This window comes from Colius striatus, chromosome W, assembly GCF_028858725.1.
Source record: "Colius striatus isolate bColStr4 chromosome W, bColStr4.1.hap1, whole genome shotgun sequence".
In the NCBI taxonomy this organism is placed as follows: domain Eukaryota; kingdom Metazoa; phylum Chordata; class Aves; order Coliiformes; family Coliidae; genus Colius; species Colius striatus.
Genome location: NC_084789.1, coordinates 1722978 through 1744745, shown reverse-complemented (window position 1 = coordinate 1744745; position 21768 = coordinate 1722978). Strand labels below are relative to the sequence as shown.

Sequence of the window (21768 nt, the reverse complement as noted above, 5' to 3'; positions counted from 1 at the left end):
CCCTCCTTGGTCCGGAAACAAGGGGCAGAACATGGTGTAGCAGGTGCTACACAACTGCTCCTCACCCCATGCCACATGAGACCAGAAACTGGATCCCGTAGATCCAGTACCTCACTCAGTGCAAGAAGCCATGTAGCTGGAGCAAGAAATCAGATCTCTTTATTATATTAACCTTGAAACAGGGTGATATCAGGTAATAATCTAATCAGGGAGAATTTTGACATGGTCAGAGAGGTCGTATATACAAATGTATGTGGCTGTGGGCGCACACACACACAACCAGAAGAAAGCAGTTTGGTGGGATTAGCAAGAGCAGCTCTGCTCCCATCTCCTCTCCCCACAAAACAGTCAGCAGGAAGCATGGCTGAGCTTGCAGGTAAAGCAAGGGAAGAGGGCAAGAAGCTTTCACCAGTGCTGAAGTGTCTCTGGGCTGGTGGATTCCAGGGAATATTTTAGTTGAAGCCCTTGGCCAGAACGTGCTGGTGCATCGCCAGTTGTTATCAACCACAGCAGAGTGCCAAAGATATTGGGTTTAATTACCTAACACTTGGCCTGCTAAAGGTCATGCAGCTATCAAAGCCATCCTCTTTTTCTGCACTGGCTTTTCCCTCATTTAAGAGATCTCTGAGCAGCCTGTTACTACACTTCTCCTGTGTCTGTAAGACCAAGAGTTGTGTATAGAAGGATGGCTCTGATGTAGCAGCAAATGTTGTGACATCTCTGTTTCACTAGATTTAAGCCCAGCAGTATTAATACAAGAAAACGTCTCTTCCCTCCAAGGCAAGTCTGAGCCTCTGGCCTTAGGAGACACATCCCAAAGCAGCAGCCACCTTGATGAACTCAATTCAACAGTACTGCTGCTTGGCACGCGCACCTGGTTAAAGCAGCACCTCAAGCTGTAGAAACACAACAGACTCATTTTCCTTGCAGATGTTCTGCACTAGATCATTATTATCCTCCAGTTCCTGCCTGTCTTCAACTATCTGCTGCCTCTTATTTTGTGCCCAGACTGTAAGCTTGCTGGAGCAAGCACCATCTTCTCACGCTGCAATTGCCCAGTGCTTGGCACAGCGAGATCTACTCAATTCCTGTGAGGCCTCACCATGATTGTAACCCCCTAAACACTCACCACACAAGGATCATGATATCATGATTCCTCTGTCAGCTTGGTTATTCTGTCCTAGGGAAAGGTGTTAGGAGGGCAAGGAGAGAAGAGACAATACCTGGTAGTCTTGATCGTCAATCCCAAATCTCTCTCGGAGGTTTCGGAACACCAGTGGACAATACTCCTTAAATTTAAAGCGACTTGGCAAGTTCTCCCTAGGGCAAAGCAGAAAAGATATTATTGTGTGTCATGGTTTGGCCCAACTAGTACAGTAGCACCACAACAGTCTCTTGCTCAGTGTCCCCCATTCACCCCCACCCTCGTTAGGATGGCAGAGGCCCCAGCGAAATGGGAATAAAAAGATAAGCAGGGTTGTTGTGGATTGAGACAAGGGCAGCGATGGCTCGCTGACAATTACGGTTCTGGGCAAAACAGACTCCAGTACTCAACTTAGAGAGGAAAGTAGGAAAGTTTATTCTACAAGAAACAGAGGGGAATAAAAGCAAAAAGGGAGTAGGATGATGAGAAAATGACAACCAGCACTTTAAGATCTCCCTCCCCCATCCCTCCTTTCTTCCCGGGCCCAGCTCACTGCTCCCGATATCTCTACCTCCTCCCCCCTCAACGGCTCAGGGGGGCAGGGAGTGGGGGATGTGGTCAGTCTCTCACAGATGGGCTCTGCCGCTTCTCTCTTCTCAGATGAGGACGACTCCTGGCATTCTTCCCCTGCTCCGATATGGGGTTCCTCCCCCGGAACACAGTCCTTAACAAACTTCTCTGGTGTGGGTTGTTCCCAGCAGCTGCGGCTTCTGCCGATACAGGGTCCCTCACACGGGATGCAGTCCTTGGTGAATATCTCTGGCGTGGATTCTTTGCCACGGTTGCAGTTTCTGCAGTTACAGGGTCCCTCTCTCGGGACAAGGCCTCTTCTGGGCATAAGTTTAATGAGCTGCTTTGTTGTGGGTTCCTCCCCACAGTTACAGCTGTGGAAATTGGGTCCCTTCCTCGGGACACGGCCTGCTCCGGCCATAGTGATAAAGAAAAAAATCACTGCCCCTGGCTCGGGGTCTGCAGTGAAGTGGTTGTCCCCCCCCCATGGGACACGGCCTCCTCCAGCCATAGTCACTGCCCCTGGCTCGGGGCCTTTAATGAAGTGAGTCTCTGCCCCTGATATGGGCTCATTATCAAAATGAGTCTCTACCGCCAATGCGGGGTCTTTAAAGAAATGAAAATAAATCTCAGTTTCACCAGTTCTCTCCATAGAATGCAGGGGAGTCTCTGCTCCAGCACACCTCCTCCTCTCTTTCCTCACTGACCTTGGAGTCTGCATGGTTGTTTCACTGTTCCTACTCCTTGCACCACCACCAGCCAGAAGAAAAAGAAGGGGCAGAAGAAGGAAGAAGATAGAGGAAGAAACCTCCTCTTCCAGCTTCTTCTTAAAACGTGATCGTGGAGGTGTCTAATTGGCTCAGCCCCAGAAGTGGGTCTGGCTCAGAGCTGGGGAGAGTTGCGAGCAGCTTCTTACAGGAGCCATCTTTACAGTCCCTTCCCCTTACCAGAAAAGGCTGTCATGTCAAATCATGACATTGTGTAATGATCAGCTTGTGAAATCAAGCTCAATTCTTCTCCCACTTTACTGCTAAACCCTCAGGATATCCAAGCCCCCACCTACCTATGAGGGCCCTATTCTGCAAGTACTTACCATCATTAGTTTACCTTGCTGCTTTGGATGCCTACAAAAATCATCTGTTCCCAGAAATGCTGGTAGGATCCAGCTTTTGACTAACAGGCTCTTTGGATGAGCATGTCTGTCTTATAGAACAATCTCCCCTGTCACAAGAACAAATTTGACAGAATCATTTCTCTCTTTCCTCCTCCTTTGTTACTTTGTTCTGTTCAGTAACACAGCTGCCCCCTGCAGCACACTGTTACTGTTTGCCATGGTTTGTGAGGAGCCACTTTTGCTTGGTAACAAGGGAAGAGGGCTGCAGTGCAGGCCCAGTGAAGAGTTCTCAGACTTTCCCCCAGCTCTGGGGTTCAGACCCACCTCTGGCCCTGCTGGGTCAATCTGGCGCCTCTGCCAGCACTATTTAAGGATGGGAATTTGAAGCGTGTGAGGAGGTGTAAGAGACCCCTCAGTCAGAGAAGGAGGAAGGAAGGAGGAGCGACAGAACGGAGACCTCTCTGCAACCCGTGGAGAGAACACAGCTGTGCCCCTGCAACCCATGGAGGGCAATGGCAGGACTGAGAGGCACCAGCAGCTCCAGGTGAATGCACCTGGATGGTCAGGAGACTGTGAGGAGGGGCCATAGCACAGGCCGTGCAGTGCCTGTGGGCCACAGAGACACACACAGGAGGCAAAGAGGAGCTGCAGCCCTTGGGATGAACGCCCGTCAGAGCAGCCCGTGCAGAGGCAAACAGCGGGAGCCATCCAGAATAGACTGACTGAAACCCCCACTCCCTGCCCCCCTGAGCCATTCAGCGGGGGAGGAGATAAAGACACTGGGATCAGGGCTCTGAGCCCGGGAAGAGGGGAGGGGTGGGGAGAAGGTGGTCTTAAAGGGCTGGTTGTGCTCTTCATCATTGTACCACTCTGTGTTGTTTTCTGTTTGTTATGTTTTGGTTTATGGTGGATTAAATTTTTTGTTTTCTTCCCCAAGCTGAGTAGCCTGGTCTGTTTTGTCTGGGACCATAAACGGCAATTAAGCCCTCCCTGTCCTTGGGAGTTCTCCAAGTCTATGGTACTTAAGTCTAATTGTGGTCTTTTGTCCCTGTATGGGCCTAAACCACAACACTATTTAAGATGAAAAGCTGAAGGAAAAGGAAGAGGAAGGCCCTCTGATTTCAGATCAGATCACTCATGCATCAATAGAAAGGTCAACACAAGATAAACCATCTCACCCAGAGTGCAGAGGAGAGGGGGTGAAACAGCTCCAGTGTGACACCAGACCAGTCCCATCCGTTACAGAATGAGCTTTGCTGCCAGATCTCACCAGCTGGGAATGGGGCCTCCCCATAGCACAGGAGAGTGGACAACAGACAGCATTCCCAGCATCTACTGCCTACCAGAGCTCTTTTTCTGCCCAGTGGGAAGAAGTAGAGAGGATGGTCCTACTTGGACATTTTGTCAGTTCATTCTCAATGAGAATCCTTTGCACTAGTGTACAGGAAACTAAAATCTGTGTAGGAGAAGAGGGAAGAGCAAATACTGCAAATTGTAGGTGCCAGAGAAGACAAACTTTTGAATCACACTCCCACTCTCAAAAGCTGATCCCTGAAGCTTAAGCATTAATCAGGGAGCATTGCAGACCTGCACACATGGAGCCAGGGCAGAGAACACAGCCCTGAGCACCAGTCACAATCATGGCTTTAAAAGGTGATCTTTTGGGGAAAGGAGAAGGGAGTAACTCCATACAAGCCCCATGGGCCAGGGGTATAATGCAGCTTCATAGTTCTTCTGTGAACAGTCTCAGAGAAGGAACCTGGCAGATAGTAAGGAGCAAACTCCTGTCCTTTCCTCTTTGGTCTGGGGATTTGGGTTCTGATGGTGAAGACAGGACACTCAAACAGCACACAGCAGGAGTCAAGAGCCAGTCCTGCATCAGCTTTGTGCATAACCCAGAGGTACAGCAAACTCCAGCCCTAGCACTCTAAAACGTTACTTGTCTTCTACCCAGTCCAGTGCATATCTATGTGTAACTAGTTTTGTAGTAGTGCCACTTCTTAAGCTTGGCCTCACCAGACTCCTCATTGCTCAAAGGATACAAATCTCACCACATCAGACAGCATCTCAGTGACAGATTGACTCCTGCCACATCCTGGTGGGTGGTCTGGGTAGGGTACAGACTTGGGGCATGTGTCCAGGCATGCCAGATCCTCTTGGCATTACAACAGGAAACAAACCAGAAGGCCTTCACCATGCCAGTTTCCCCTGCAGCAAAGAGTTCTAATCACAGAGACAAGTTAGAAAGCATCTACTTACTTGTTGAATAGATGATTGTCCACCTTAATCTTACTGTAGGCTTTGAAGTCATCTGGCATCAACATGACAGGGATGGGAACATTGCTGAGCTCGTTGATCTAAAAGAGAAAGGAAATGGAGACTCAAACCCCAGGTCCCACTGTTCTTCAGTTACTGTCAGTGAACTTATGGGGATGCCAAATACCCCAGAAGCTGTTTTTGAAACAATATACCCCATTAGACTTTCAGGGCAACTTGCTGTGCTGAAACAACCTGGACAACACTGTGGTTATGAGCCACAGAAGCACCTCATTCCATCATGTGGCAAGTACTCCTGAGCCAGCCTCAGCTCTTTCATCTGTTCACCTTCCACAGCACAGAACTGAGACAAACCTACACACTAAGAAACAGTAGATTTTCTGGTTGACATAAAACACCTTTGCCTTTATTTAGGAAACGTTGCATCAAACAATTTCTTAACTAGATCTCACTGTTACGAATCACAGATAACCAAAGTCTTGGACGTTACCAGTCATAACAGGCTCTGGGTAGCTTTAGTGCAGTACAGCACAGCTCTCCTGTGGATGCTGTTTCTATGCTCACTGTCTTTTGTTGCTCTTATCCCACCTTCTCTAAAGGGATGAGTCATTCCACTAGATTGGTTTTGCTCCTTAGTCATGTGTGCCAGCCACAGGAATACAGGGAAGCAAAAGAATGAATGTTCAGCTACTATTGTACAAACAGGCTCACGCTACAGCACCCAGCAGTGAGAGTATCAGTAATAAAAAAAAAAAAAATCCACCTCTGGACTCCATCTGGCTCCTCTGCTCCAGACAAGCTCATGCACTGACAAGGCTGTGCCAGTGTTCAAGAGTAGGTCAAGAAACAGCACATTTCTGAGTTGCCTTTTCTGAGGATAGCCCCAGCATCACTCATTCATAGACTTCACAGAAGTCCCATCTGATTGAACTGCTATTAACAGGCTGGATTTAGGAAGCAATTTCATTACAACTCCATTCCCATAATTACTGTGCCAAGCAGGTAATGCTGGAGAAAAGCAAGACTACACTGGCAGCAGCGGGGAGTCAGGCCTGGGGTCTGTTCCGAACACAGACACAGTTTTAGGCAGGTCAAGTGCCTTCCAGCATGCCTGGAAAGCACACAGCATCTCCCTGCTGACTGGCAATAGGGTCCAAGTCATCAGCCTAAGGAAACAGACTCCAGTTCTTTGCATGCAACAGGACACACAATAACATCCAAATAGCTGCTGTCACATCTCCTCCAAGGAGGCAGAGACAAAAGGAGGCATGAGAGAGCCATTCTGCAGCAGGACCTGTGGCATGGTTTAATACTGCAAGGACCATAGAGGTCTCAGCTCTGGAGATATGCACTGAGCTGTCTAATTACATGAGCAAGTGTGTTTGACAAGGTACATATTTTCCACATCCTTTCTCCATCATTACCAATGGAGAAACCAGACCAGATTTAACAAATGTCAGACTGGAGGAAAGACACACAGGCTGCAAAGAGAAAAGATGACTATTTTCAGAGACAGTCATCCCACACAGCAGATAAACAGAAAGGAAACCGGCCATGGCTCCGTGAGATGCAGACATGGTGGCCGTTCAAAGTCCTGCATGCCCTGTTATTCACTTTATAGCAGCACCCAGGAGCACTGGGATGTATAGAGGATGCTGCACAGGTGAATGAATAAATAATGTCACATACCTCCCCTTGTTTGTAATCACAATAGAGCAGGGAGGCCCATACCCTCTGGTTTAAGCTAAAGGCTCAATCCTGTACTGAGCAAGTGGCTCCTCAAGTCACAGTTAGAAGAGAGGAAAGGCAAGAGGAGTGCTGGTGAGGAAGGGATCTCCCCCATCCTGGTGTCCAGCTCCCAGTTGCTGCAGGGAGCTGTATCAGGGAGCATCATGCAGTGATTTCCTCCCCCAGGGTGATGGGTGAGGGAAAACAGCTAAATCTGTATCAAGCAAGAGGCGCTGCCTCCAGCCACTAATTATTGCTGTCTAACAGGAGGGGAAGCCCGGCAGCATAGCTCCTCAGACACGCCTGTTCTCAGCCCTCTTCTCAGCGGTGGGTAAGGCACAAACAAGCTATTATCAGCTTGTTCCAGGGTGGAGGAAGGGTGCTGATGCTGAGAGAGAACGGCAATTTGGAGATTGTCTCCTCCCTGCCAGAAATTTAGACACAAATGTCAGCAAAATGAGATGTCAAGACATCACTGGGTGTCCTCACTTCTGTCAAAGCAGAAACCTCAAAGCAAATGTTGTATCTGTTGTAACTCTCCTGACCTGCAGAAATGATGCACCAGGATACGATGTCTCATTTCAAAGATGCCCCCACTCTTCCCAAGATACAACAGCCAAAAACATCCTCCCCCCTACCCCAGAAGCCTTTCCCCTCCTCCAGCTGTATCCAGCACAGCTTTCTGGATGCTTCAGGATTCCGGCTCTGGAGGAGAGAAGGAGAAGGAAGGAGTTTGTGCTGGGGACCAGAATCACCACCGAGGAGCTGAACCAGTCATTTCTAGTCTCAGCACTGACAGTCTGCCCTCTGGTGCACAAGACAGCTCTTGGTCAGATGGCCACCAAGCCTGTGCTCCTGACACCAGTTCGAAAGCAAATATGGGTTTGGTTAGGGTTGTTTTGTTGTGGGCTTGTTCCAGTTTTTGTTTGGATTTTTTTCTTTATTTGTTTAGTTCTTAAGCAAGAGGGACATGCACCGAATGTTCCCACAGCAATTCCCACGCTTGACACTCTCCTCAGGATGCCAAAAAGGAGAATGAAAAGCCTCCACACTGGCTTGGAAAAGGGATATCCCAACCCCTCCCTTTTCACAGTACAATCCTCAGCATCCAGTTCCCCTTTCCTAAGGGTTATTAGGCCAGGTCCTGCAGCATGGTGCCAAGTGAAACCCTAGAAGACCTTGCCCAAACAAGAGCAGCAGACAGCACCACTCTGTAGGGATCCTCTCCTGTGCTTATCATGGTGGAATCTGAGCAGCCTCTGAGAGCAACATGACTAATGCCTGGCACATGCTTGCTCTCTCACCATCTCCCCAGGAAGAGACGTGTAGCAGGAGATTATATATAGCAGAGAGTGTGTGTGTCTGTATTTATGATACAGAATGCAAGGTCACAGCAAGGTGCAGAGCAATGAGGTACCCAGCAATCGCTGGCTCCTGGGGAGCCCACTCTCATGGGTCTGACCTGTCTGTCTCCCACAAAGAGATGTCACCCAGCTGGAGTAAGTTTGCCTGTACCTGGAGATCTCTGGGGCTGGCGCTGGCCACAAGATGGACAGCAAGATCTTGGGCTTGGCGAGTTGTTCTGGAAGAGGCAGCAGTGGAAAGCAGAGGTGCAATAGCAGACAGCACCACAGTCATATACCTCAGTCCCTCACTGGAGGAGTCACGGGCTATTTTGAGAAGCAGAGCAGCTGGGGAGAGCAGGTCCCTGCTGCACAGTGCTCTGCACTGGGGGTATTTCCAAATCTCCACTACAATGGCTTTACAAGCTCCTCAAAGTAGAAAAAGTTAAGAACAGCTAATTTAGAGACACTGGTCCTGCTCCTCCCCAGGTCAGAGACAGTGTGAAGAGCACATGTCCATCAGCCTGACAAAAGGCTCAGACACGCACCAGGCGTGGAGGCTCTCAGCAAAGCTCAGAGGATTTAAAACCAAGATACATTTTAGACAAACCAATCATCATCTTCACAAAGCAACAGCAGGGGCACTAAGAAAGAGATGCTTCACATTTCTCTGCTGGTTTCACCATGTTCTGAAAACAAAGGAGCAATTTTCCAAGCAAGGCAGGTCATCCCAGTGAAGACAGGTAAGGCAGCAGACCACTCAGTGCAATCCCAGCCAGAGCCACGGAGGGAAAGGCAGCCAGATGCCACTGAAGGAGGGACCTGGGCTTGGGGCAACAGCAGAAGGTGAGGGAGGGGAGATCCTCATCTCTCCAAAGCTTCAACTGCCCCCCCCCCCCTCCTCCATTTGCCCAGTTAGCTCAGCTCTGCTGTTTCTCCAGCTCCCCAGGCAGCAGCTCTCCCCTTCCCCCTGCAGGAATGGCCCTTCAGCCTCAGTCAGCACAACTCATTTTTGCTGAGAAGTCTACAGCCAACCCTGGCCTTATAGAGCTGTGAAAGCACCACCTCCCCTCTGTTCATCTTTTATTTCTTTGTCACTCAAATTCTTGACCAACACCAGTCTGGGTTTATCTGTAGTTGATAATTTGGCTTCCTCACCAAAGCCAATTCCTCTTTCAATGAAAGACACATCAATATTCTGCATCATTCGGGGACAGCTGTTAGAACGAACGGGCCAGGCCTAATTTTGTTTCAAAACCTGACTGTAGCCTCTAAGTGGCAATTACCATTAGTAAATTGATGGGAAAATGCAATTTGTTTACTAACAAAATCAAGATGATGGAGTGTGAGCCTACTCTCTAGGGCTCTTTACGACAGGAACTTGCTCAGGAAAATAAAAAGACTTTGTTCCTCTCAAAGTCTTTCAATCAGGCCTGTCAAAGTACTTTGCGAGCATTATTTACACTTTATAATGCTCTGGGGAAGTAGGCAAAAGACACATAGCAAATTCACTTTAACCAGCAGGGAGACAAACCCACGTCTGCAGCAAAATCTGCTGCTGCTTAACACAGTACAGCAATTGGGCTATGGTTTGAGGGGGAAAAAAAAAAAGCTGTTTTCCATGAATTAGAGCATGATTAATCAGTATCCAAGCTAACATACCCCCTACGATGCTATGGAAGCATGAATCTTGTAGTCAATAATTTCTAGCAGTGCTCTGGGAAGACCCATATGCTTTAAGAGGAGAAAAAAAGGCATTCCCCAGTGACAGTGAACCCACCTCTTCCCAAACAAGGAAGTGCCTTTCCTTGAAGTCTGTGGGAAAGGATTCCAGCACAATGCTGCATCACAGGCAGATGAATGAGTCAGGGCTACTCTGCTTGCACAGGGCAACCTGTCACCCACTGTGTCAGCATGGCCTCGGGGCTGCTGCAAAGCATCTTTCCTCATCCCAGCCCACTTGCAGGTAGGGAGAGCTACAGCTTCCCTGGGTTCAAACGAGAGCTGAGGAATGGAAAGGTTCAACAACCTGCCCACAGACACAAGTCAGCAACAGAGCAGGCAACTGAGTCTCATTTTCCTGGCTGAGCTACCCAGAAAAACCTTCTCTCCATGTCCCAAGAAGGAAAAGGGCTCCGGGAATCTCTATTTTAACAGGAAGTTCCAGGATCAGAAGGTTCAGAGACACTGGCCTCAATCATTGACACGGGTGATCATCATCATCACCATATGCTGCACTCTCCCGAGGTAAATTAGAGCCATAGCACACAACAAGTGTTGGAAAGGACAAACACGGGCTGTTTACCTGATGCCAGTACCAATTTATAGGACTTCAATGTTTGATATGTGGCAGATGCTGCTCTGGCTAGAATTAACATGGCAACACCAAAAACAACACTGCAGAGATGGGAGAAGTGTGCTGCAAATCCCAACGTTGCTATTTCTCTTGAATACTAAAGAGCTGTTTTTTTGTACTGGCTGGCACCACTCCTAAAGGTCCTAGGAGATGGGTTGGTGTTTCAGCCAGTAGTCAGAGGCTCTGGAGTGCAGGAGGTTGCCTCGGGCAAGATACACACAGCCAGCAGATCTACCCTTTTCCACACAAAATAGGATTTGTTTATGTCTATCCCCTGCCAACATCCACAGAGCCCCGGGGATCATTTCCAGGCGATGAACTCTCACCTAGAGAAGCATCATCACGGCTCCTATGAACTCAAATGTCACCTCTCTATAACATCCTCTAAATTCACTGGGCTTCCCGTGCCTTCTATAATCAGCACCTTACAGCTGTTTCTATGGTTTCCAGAGCATCACACAACACTGCCTTGTTCATCTTTGCTCTTCGGTGCAAGATGGCTTCTCCCTTCCAGAACCATCACAACTTTCCCTCCCATGCCATGGGGAACTCCATGGAGAACGTGCACGGAGCAACATGCAGGTAACCAACAGTGAGAAGCTGCATCCCCTCTTCCAATGCCACGACAACAGCTGTTGCAAGCAAAGCTTCCCCAGGAACCGTCCCTACGTTTGCTGAATTTCACACTGCCTTACAGAAAGCTCAGAAATCAAGTAATTCCAAGTTTTTCTCCTATCTCTATGAGTTCTCCCCTTCCTTCCATGGTTTTCTAGTTTGAAATGTAGCTATTGGACTAATATCATCCACGTTTGGCCCTGCTTACACCAGCCACAGACCCATCCCAATCCTGATTAATTCACTTTAAATGCTGGCTGGGGACCACCAAGACAGCCAAGACCCAGCTTGTTATTCAAACAGAAATACTCAGAACTGGTGTTCCAGAAACCAGTTTCCTGTTCCTGGTGTGCTAACATCGTTGCTCCTGATCCTCTCCAGACCCATCACTGTCTGCATTCATATCAGCTGCTAACAAGCTTCTTTAAACACAAGGCAGGGCCGAACTGTTGCCAGACTCGGTTAATGGACCCAAGGGAATTTCTCCAGTCAAAAGAAATGATGGATTGCATAAAATGGTTGGTTGGTTGATCTGTCCACAAAAAAAAATAATCTCAACTGCAAGTATTTTTTGACAGGATCTTCCTGGCACAGCTTTCTGGTTATGCTGATAGCAGTTTTCTCCCTCTCCCACTGCAAGGATCCCAAGGCAGGGCTCCACAGATATGGGATTCATCCCTCTGGGTAAAACTGTGCTTCAGAAGCCAAACATTAAACATCCTCCCCAAAAGGTTTCTAACAAAGTCCAAAGATACTCCTGAAAATATTTCTAAACTGTTCAGACCCATCTGCTGGATGCACATAAGCCATCCCACTTCCCACATAACCAGAGCACCATCACTTCCCAAACACAGACTAGGATGAGCAGCTGCTGGTGTGCTGAGCAAAGCCATCTCAGCTGGCAGCCTGCTCTGCAGCACTGCCACACCAGCACCAGCCCTCCCAGGCACTCATGAGCCTCACCCAAACACACGCTGAGATCTGTGGCAGAGAGGTGGAGGAAAATGAACTGGTAAAGATTTGTTGGGAAATCCTGGATGCCTGTCCAAAGGTGAGGAGGTCACTGCTGAACAATTTTTAACCTCGTTCCTAGCCCCTCAGGATACTGTTGTCCTTTCTGGCAGCAATTTCTTCATAAGGTGCATTCCATATAATCTCATTACTAGCTTAGCGATCATACAGAACTGTCAGCTTGCCTTCCTCCCTTTGCCTAAATATTTCACAGCCAAGTGCTCCGAAAAGTCATATTGTTCTGATCCAGTGCCTAAAAAACTTGCCATATTCCTCAAACCCAGGTAGCCACCAAAAAGGAAAAGAAAAGGCTAATTGCCACCAAGCAACAACTGCCCCTAAGAGGCCACAAATGAAATGCAGAAGAATCCCACAGATTTCCATTTCTTCAGGGCTTCTAATAGCATCACTAATCAAAGTCTAATTAAATTAATTATCCTGCTTCCTGGGCAAGGCTCTGAGCAGCACTTGGATCATCCTTTCACTCAGACAGCGCTGTCTTGAACTACATTTGGAAGCTTTCACTCTGTTGTCAGGCAAACCAGAAATGCAATTCTAACTTTTTTGTGTATGTTTTATTTGTTTCTGCAAAGATTAAGCCTAAATCCTTTTCACTCTCTACGAAACACCTACTAATCCACTGGAGAAATAGGTGTCTGTAAGCCCTAAAAAACATATTAATTTGGGAAGGGATGAGGTTTCTGAATCCTTTGACCACTTGAACATTCTCCTAGAATAGCATTCATTGCCCACATCCCAGAGAGCAGTAGTAAATCAATCCTCCTTTCCAGCACAAGATTTGTGCCTGCCATCACAGACAAGAGAATTTTCCAGTGAAAAAACATAAAGATGGTGTTAGGAACCTCTGTAGGAGATAAAGAGCTGAGCCATCATAGACATTTATAAAGGTCTTTCTCTCAGCTCCCTCTTAAGAATTGTACCAACCACTATCCAGAGAAACCGAGACAGAGAGCCCAGGATGTGGCCTGAGTTCTGGTAGCTGAAGCGAAAAGTCAGAGGGAGACAGGGTGGGACAGATGGGGCCAAAAGGCCCTTTTGTATTTTGGGACTGGGATGAGAGATACACGTTAACCGTCCTCATACAAGCCAACTGAGGAACAGGATTGTCATTGTGCGTGTGGGACCTCTGGGCTGTCAGGACTGCCCTGAATGAGGGGACAGCACTGTGGGTGCTAAACAAATGTCTGCAGGGCCTTGAAAACCACAGAGGGGTGTGCCAGAGTAACAGCACCCTACACAAAGGGATGCAAACCAAAATGGCATCGTTACCCCTCCCTGGTTCTGGGAAAAAAAGAGTGTTGGGGAAGAGGACACAGGCAGACAGGTGGGTGTGAGGGGGCTGGCATTCTCTGGCAAAGAAAAATATCTAGCTGCAGAGAAGCCTAATGCCAGTCCTGGCATGAGGATGGTGATGCCCGAGAGGGACATCCAGACCTAGCAAGGGAGAATCCAAACCGCTCGGAGATGGTGATTCTCTGGGAAAGGAGCTCCAAACCCAGGAGAAAGGCACCAGCAGGGACAGGGAGAGAGGTGGGAAGGAGATGCCCCGGAGAGCCTCCTCGCAAGACGGGCATCCAGCAGGTCCGGACACCGGGGTGCCTTGGGAGTGGGAATCCAGACAAGGACCAGGATTAGGGATCGGATGCCAGGAGAGAAGGCTCCGATTTAAGGGGAAAGCAGGCGTGGGAGACAAAGCCCGATGAGGGGAGTGAAGGCCTTGCTCTGAGCAGGGCGGGAAAAGGCCCTGCCTGAGGGAGAGGCCCGATCCGGGGGGCGCGGGCGCTCTGAGGGAAAAGGCCTGGCCTGAGGGCTCCGTCCCGAGGGACTGGGGAGGGCCCAGGGGCGGGGGGAGGAGGGCCCGCTACGGGCCGCGCTCACCGTGTGGTTGGCCCCCCACATGAGGACGCTGAGCAGCGGCTCCGAGGCCCGGAACAGCTTCACCTTCTGGCACACGAAGTGTTTCTTCTTGGTCTTGGTCTTGCTAGCGCTAAGAGTCGACCCTAGCGCCGCCCCGACGCCCACCGCCGACGAGCTCCCCGCGCAGTTTGAGGCCATGGCGGACCCGGACCCCAGCAGCGGCACCAGAAGCCGGATCGAACCCCCTCCTCCGGGCTCCCCCCCTACCAGCGCCTCCGCATGGTTCCGCCCGGCCCGACACACGGCCCCCCTCCCAGTGGTACCGCCCGCCCCATCAGCCCCTGCCCATTGGTCCAGTTGGGCCCCTTAGCTTCTCCCTCGCCATCTCCGCCTCCCCCTGCCCCCTCACCCCCGCGGTGGTTCGCTCCACCGCTGAGGAGGAGCCGCTACGGCCGGCCAAACCCACGCCGGCCCCGCTCTGAGGAGGCGGGGAGAGGGAGGTGCCATGTCCCCGCCGGGGAGGGGGAAGTCCTGGATGGTAAGGAGGGGGAACGTGGCGCTGACTGGCTCCGACTCAACTTGCAGCAGGAAGAGGGAGAACCGCAGCACGGTATGAGCTGAGAGGGAACGACAGAAAAGGTCGGACGGAGAAAGAAATCATCCTCTTCCCGGAGATGGTCTTGCCCAGTTGGTGTGACGTTCCCACCCGGGCCACGCCCTGTTCAAAACGGGCAGCGAGATGCCTGGAATTATGAATGGACTTACGCACACGTCACGCACCGCTGTTTAAAGGGCGAGGACCGGGGCCACGGCTGCATGGGGACTCGGTGGGAGACATCTTTCGACCTGGCAGCACCGGGGACGGATCTGGTGGGCCGGCGCTCTGATACACAGGCAGAAGGGCCGCTACTGCCAGCAACAACCTGCGGGGTCCTGTCAACTCTTGCTTTTGACAGGGAAGTTTGGCCCGGTCCCTCCCACTCCCTAAAGATACAAAGAACGTGAAGTTTCTTAATTTAATAAAGAAAAAGATCTACACAGCTGTACATATGCACATTGCTTACATTACAAAATCCCAGAGAAACATTTGCTGTATCAGCTCTGCTCGTTTCTTTTCCCTTCCAAGCAGCTTCCTTTGGGTCATATGGGCATTTTGCAGGATTGTCTGACACCACTCTCCAACCCCATACCCCAAATTGTCCATTACTCCCATAACTTTATCAAATTCCATGAAAAAAACTTACGTGTGAATTTGTTCTGCTCCCATTTTTAAAGATTAACAAAAATAAGTCTGTTGCTCTGTTGCATAAAGAGTATGAAAAATCTAATCTGCCCAAGGTAGAAAGCAGTTGCCACCTGACATAATTTGGTGATAAGAATATCTGACAATAGGTTAAAAATAGAATACAATGGCTCATGAGTTCTGCAGCAAAGGTTTACTTGCAAGGTCATACTCATTACAAAGGTATTCACGGTGACAGAAGTCCAGAATACACAGTGGGCTGCAGCACGAAGACCTAGCACCTCTGTAGATCGGAACTGCTCCTGTACTGTGGGAGAGTATTGGGCTACATATTGGGCTCCTCTTCTCTAGACTAAACAGCCCCAGTTCCCACAGCCTTTCCTCATAAGGAAGACGTTCCAGTCCCCTGATCATCTTGGTGGCCCTGTGCTGGACTCTCTCCATCACTTCCAGCAGGAAAAGTTCTCGTTTTCCCAGGAGAAGCAATACCATTGCCTCCTGATCTGATAGTAGTTTCATGCCAGGCTGTGCATGGCTCTTGTGGAGACTACTTGGCCAGCAACACACCGTCCCTGGGGCTGGCTGTACTAGGGGATGGATATATGCGCTGGCTTCCTCTATACCATAGAATCATAGAATGGTAGGGGTTGGAAGGGACCTTTAGAGATCATCTAGTCCAACCCCCCTGCAGAAGCAGGTTCACCTAGATCAGGTTGCATAGGAACATGTCCAGGCGGGTCTTGAAGACCTCCAAGGAAGGAGACTCCACAACCCCTCTGGGCAGCCTGGGCCACTGCTCCATCACCCTCACAGTGAAATAGTGTTTTCTTATGTTTAAGTGGAACTTTTTGTGTTCCAGCTTCATCCCACTACCCCTTGTCCTGTTGCTAGCTACAATAGAAAAAAGGGACGTCCCAACCTCCTGACACTCACCCTTTAGATATTTGTAAATGTTAATAAGATATCCCCTCAATCTCCTCTTCTCCAGACTAAACAGCCCCAGTTCCCGCAGCCTTTCCTCATATGGAAGATGTTCCAGTCCCCTGATCATCTTGGTGGCCCTGTGCTGGACTCTCTCCAGCACTTCCCTGTCCCTCTTGAGCTGAGGAGCCCAGAACTGGACACAGTACTCCAGATATTGGACATTGCTCGTTTTTCTGTGTCCTTTGGCCATCATTGTAACTGCCTACTCTTTGTGGTGTTCTATTTAATTGTCCTTATTTCAACCCACAAAGTTCTAGAACTCTCTCTTGATTCTCCTCCCCATCCTGCTGAGTTGGGGAGGAGTGAGTAACTGGGTGATTTGGTTATTGTTCAGCTAGGGTTAAACTGCACACAGTACTCCAGATGAGGCCTCACCAGGGCAGAGTAGAGAGGGAGAAGAACCTCCCTTGACCTGCTGGCAACACTCTTCTTGATGCATCCCAGGATGCCATTGGCCTTCTTGGCCACGAGGGCACATTGTTGGCTCATATTTAGTTTATTATCAATCAGGACTCCCAGGTCTCTCTCTGCAGAGCTGCTCTTCAGCAGTTTGACCCCCAGCCTGTACTGGTGCATGGGATTGTTCCTTCCCAGCTGCAGGACTCTGCACTTGTCCTTGTTGAACCTCATGAGCTTCCTCTCTGCCCAACTCTCAAGCCGGTCAAGATCCCGCTGAATGGCAGCACAGCCTTCTGGGGAATCAGCCAGTCCTCCCAGTTTGGAGTCATCAGCCAACTTGCTGAGGGTACACTCTGTCCCCTCATCCAGGTGGTTGATGAAGATGTTGAACAAGACTGGCCCCAGAACCGGTCCCTTTGGAACTCCACTGGCCACAGGCCTCCAACTCGATTCTGTGCCATTGATCACCATCCTCTGGGCTCTGTCATTCAGCCAGCTCTCTATCCACCTCACCGTCCACTCATCCAAGACTGAGTCCACCCACACTGCCTGAGCTTTCTGATGAAGATGTTATGGGAGACAGTGTCCAAAGTCTTGCTGAATTCAAGGTAGATGACATCTTCTGCTCTCCCCTCATCTAGCCATCAGGTTATGCGCTCATCGAAAGATATCAGGTTGGTCAAACAGGATTTCCCCTCGGTGAATCCATGTTGACGCCCTCTGATAACCACCTTTTCTTTCATATGTTTGGTGATGACATTCAGGATGAGTTGTTCCATCACCTTTCCAGGGATGGAGGTGAGGTTGACCTGGCTGTAGTTTCCCGGGTCATCCTTTCTGCCCTTTTTGAAGACTGGAGTGACATGGGCCTTTCTCCAGCCCTCAGGCACATCGCCTGTCCTCCATGATTTTTCAAAAATTATGAAGAGAGGCTTAGCAATCACATCAGCCAGCTCCCTCAGCACTCTAGGATGCATCTCATCAGGACCCATTGACTTATGAGCCTTAAGCTTGGCCAACAAGTCTTTAACCTCTTCCTCTTGCACCCAGGGCAAGTGCTCTGCTGTCCTGGCCATCCTGTTATCCTTGCTGGACTGCGCTTCCCGAGGACCAGCCTTGTCCATAAAGACTGAAGCAAAGGCATTCGGTAGCTTGGCCTTCTCTGCATCCTCCGTTACCAGGGCACCCTCTGTGTTTAGTAGCGGGCCCACATTCCCCCTCATCTTTTTTTCGCTGTTGATATACTTGAAAAACGCCTTATTACTGTCCTTAACTTCCCTGGCTAAATTTAATTCTGGAAGAGCTCTAGCCTTCCTGGTTGCACCTCTGCAAGCTCTGGCAAAGTTCCTATACTCTTCCCAAGAAGTCAGTCCCTGTTTCTACCTCTCATAGATGGCTGCTTTCTGCCTGAGTTGTCCCAGAAGACTCTTGCTCATCCATGGAAGCCTCCTGCCTCCTTTTCCTGCTTTCTTGCATGTTGGGACACACTGATCCTGGGCTTAAAGGAAGTGGTGCTTGAAGACTGACCAGCTCTCTTGGGCATATGAGATCCATCCAAGCAGGTCAGGCCAAAGTCGGCTTGCCTGAAATCCAGGATCACGGTCCTGCTTTGTGTCCTGCCTCGTCCACACAGGATCTCAAACTCTATCATCTCATGATTGCTGCAGCCAAGGTTGCCTCCAACCTTCACATCCCCAACCAGACTTTCCTTAATTGTCAGCACCAGATCCAGTAGCATACCTCTCCTTGTTGGTTACTCAATCACCTGCGACAGGAAGTTGTCGTCAACAATCTGTAGGAACCTCCTGGACTGCATGTGCTTGGCTGTGTGGCTTTCCCAGCAAATATCAGGGATGTTGAAGTCCTCCATGAGGACCAGGGATTGTGACTGTGAGGCAGCTTTCAACTGTCAAGAATTTTGTGGAGACTTGGTGTGGTAGTTTGAGCCTGGCTGGATGCCAGGTGCCCACCACACCGCTTTATCCCCCACCTCCTCAGCAAGCCAGGGAAGGGGAGAAAATAAGATGGGAGTCTCGTGGGTTGAGATAAAAGCAGTTTAATAAAGAAGCAGCAAAGCCGCGCACACGGGAAGCAAAGCAAAAGCAGATAAAGCTGTTGCTCTCTACTTCCCATGAGCAGCGATGTCCGGCCACCTCCCGAGAAGCAGGGCTGCGGTACGCGTAGCGGTTGCTTTTGGAAGGCCAGAAATGAATCTCGCCTCCCCTTCCTGCTCCTCTCCCCCAGTTTATATTACTGAGCTGACGTCATATGGTATGGAATATCTCCTTGGTCAGCCTGGGTCAGCTGTCCTGGCCATGATCTCTCCCAAGATCATGCCCACCCACAGCTATTGGTGAAGGTGGGGGAAGGAATGCTGGAGGGACAGTCCTGATGCTGTGCGAGCAGTAGTCATAATATTGATATCAACAGTAAGCACAGCACTGCAAGAGCTGCTGTGGAAAATCACTACCATCCCAGATCCACTGCAGAATCATAGAATGGTAGGGGCTGGAAGGGACCTTTGGAGGTCACGTAGTCCAACCCCCCTGCAGAAGCAGGTTCACCTAGATCAGGTTGCATAGGAACATGTCCAAGCTGCTGTGTGGAGTCCCACACGACGAGTTGTTGAGGCCACTGAAGAAGGTGAGACAAGTCAGTTTTCTGAAGTGAAAAGTTCTAAAGATTGCAGAATGAGAGAAGTGGCCAGTACTCTATCTTTATACTGACTCCCGGATGATGGCTAATGCCCTATGGGGATGGCTACAGCAATGGAAGAAGACCAACTGGCAGCGCAAGGGTAAACCCATCTGGGCTGCTGCATTATGGCAAGACATTGCCACTCGGGTGGAAAACATGACTCTGAAAGTACGTCATGTAGATGCTCACGTGCCCCAAAGCCGTGCCAATGAAGAACAATGGAACAACCAACAGGTAGACAAAGCTGCCAAAATTGAAGTAGCTCAGGTAGGCCTAGACTGGGAGCATAAAGGTGAGTTATTTATAGATTGATGAGTCCATGAAACATCAGGACATCTGGGGAGAAATCCAACATATAGATGGGCTCGTGATCGAGGGGTGGACTTGACCATGGAAGCCATTACACAGGTCACCCACGAATGTGAAACGTGCTGCTATCAAGTGAGCCACATGAATCAAGTCTCCCTGGAACAGAGGCCGATGGCTGGGTTTTCAATATGGTGAGGCCTGGCAAATTGACTATGTTGGACCACTACCACGAACACATCAAGGCAAGCGTTATATACTCACCATGGTGGAAGCAACTACCAGTTGGTTAGAAACATACCCTGTAAACCATGCCACTGCCCAAAATACTGTCTTGGGTCTTGAAAGGCAAGTTTTGTGGCGACACGACACTCCAGAAAGAATTGAATCAGATAATGGGACTCATTTTCGAAACAATCTCATAAACTCCTGGGCAAAGAAACATGGCATTGAGTGGATATACCACATCCCCTATCACCCACAAGCCTCTGGAAAGATTGAGAGATATAACGGATTACTAAAGACCATGTTGAGAGCACTGGGCAATGGGGCAGGGAAGCAGTGGGATAAAAATTTAGCAGAAGCCACTTGGCTGGTTAACAGCAGAGGTTCAACTAACCGTCCTGGTCCTGTCCAAAGAAAACCACTACATAGGAACATGTCCAGGCGGGTCTTGAAGACCTCCAAGGAAGGAGCCTACGCAAATCCCCTGGGCAGTCAGTTCCACTGCTCCGTCATCCTCACAGTGAAATAGTTTTTTGTTATGTTTAAGTGGAACTTTTTCTTTTCCAGCTTCATCTCATTGCCCCTTGTCCTATTGCTAGCTACAATAGAAAAAAGGGATGTCCCAACTTCCTGACATCCACCCTTTAGATATTTGTAAATGTTAATAAGATCACCCCTCAGACTCTGCCAGACTAAACAGCCACAGTTCCTGCAGCCTTTCCTCATATGAAAGATGTTCCATACCCCTGATCATCTTGGTGGCCCTGTGCCGGACTCTCTCCAGAAGTTCTCTGTCCCTCTTGAGCTGAGGAGCCCAGAACTGGACACAATACTCTAGATGAGGCCTCACCAGGGCAGAGTAGAGGGGGAGAAGAACCTCCCTTGACCTGCTGGCAACACTCTTCTTGATGCATCCCAGGATGCCATTGGCCTTCTTGGCCACGAGGGCACTTTGCTGGCTCATGGTTAGCTTATTATCAATCAGGACTCCCAGGTCTCTCTCTGCAGAGCTGCTCTTCAGCAGTTCAACCCCCAGCCTGCACTGGTGCATGGGGTTGTTCCTCGCCACATGCAGGACTCTGCACTTGTCCTTGTTGAATCTCATGAGGTTCTTCTCTTCTCAGCTCTCAAGCTGGTAGAGATCCCGCTGAATGGCAGCACAGCCTTCTGGGGAATCAGTCAGTCTTCCCAGTTTGGTGTCATCAGCGAACTTGCTGAGGGTACACTCTGTCCCCTCATCCAGGTGGTTGATGAAGATGTTGAACAAGACTGGCCCCAGAAACGATCCCTGTGGAACTCCACTGGCCACAGGCCTCCAACTCGACTCCGTGCCATTGATCACCACCCTCTGGGCTCTGTCATTCAGCCAGCTCTCGATCCACCTCACCGTCCACTCATCCAAGCCACACTGCCTGAGCTTGCTGATGAGGATGTTATAGGACACAGTGTCTGAAGTCAAGGTAGGTGACATCCTCTGCTCTCCCCTCATCTAGCCAACCAGTTATGCCCTCATAGAAGGTTAGTCAAACAAGATTTCCCCTTGATGAATCCATGTTGACCCCCCCTGATAACCATCTTTTCCTTCATGTGTTTAGTGACAGCATTCAGGATGAGTTGTTCCATCACCTTTACAGGGATGGAGGTGAGGTTGATCAGCCTGTAGTTTTCCAGGTCGTCCTTCCTGCCCTCTTTGAAGACTGGCGTGACATTGGCCTTTCTCCAGCCCTCAGGCACATCGCCTGTCCTCCATGATTTTTCAAAAATTTCGGAGAGAGGCTTAGCAATCACATCAGCCAGCTCCCTCAGCACTCTAGGATGCATCTCATCAGGACCCATTGACTTATGAGCCTTAAGCTTGGCCAACAAGTCTTTAACCTC

The 21768-nt window shown here is 49.6% G+C and overlaps 1 protein-coding gene across 5 annotated transcripts in view; it reads right to left on the bottom strand.

Moving 5' to 3' along the window:
• Positions 1–14243, bottom strand: part of LOC133628560 (phosphatidylinositol 5-phosphate 4-kinase type-2 beta) — a 31207-nt gene extending 16964 nt beyond the window's left edge. For 4 of the 5 annotated variants that reach the window (XR_009820745.1, XM_062016921.1, XM_062016922.1 and 1 more), the window contains exons 1-3: positions 14058–14243; positions 5088–5185; positions 1224–1320 (exon numbers count right to left, since the gene is read on the bottom strand). Coding sequence is in view for 4 of the 5 variants with exons in the window: in XM_062016921.1 (XP_061872905.1) it covers positions 1224–1320; positions 5088–5185; positions 14058–14234 (372 nt within the window). In the remaining variant the exon portion in view is untranslated. Of the gene's footprint in view, positions 1–1223; positions 1321–4006; positions 4131–5087; positions 5186–14057 lie in introns of those variants that run through there. The other variant, XM_062016924.1, reaches the window with a different exon arrangement.
• Between the last annotated feature and the right edge of the window lie 7525 nt (positions 14244–21768).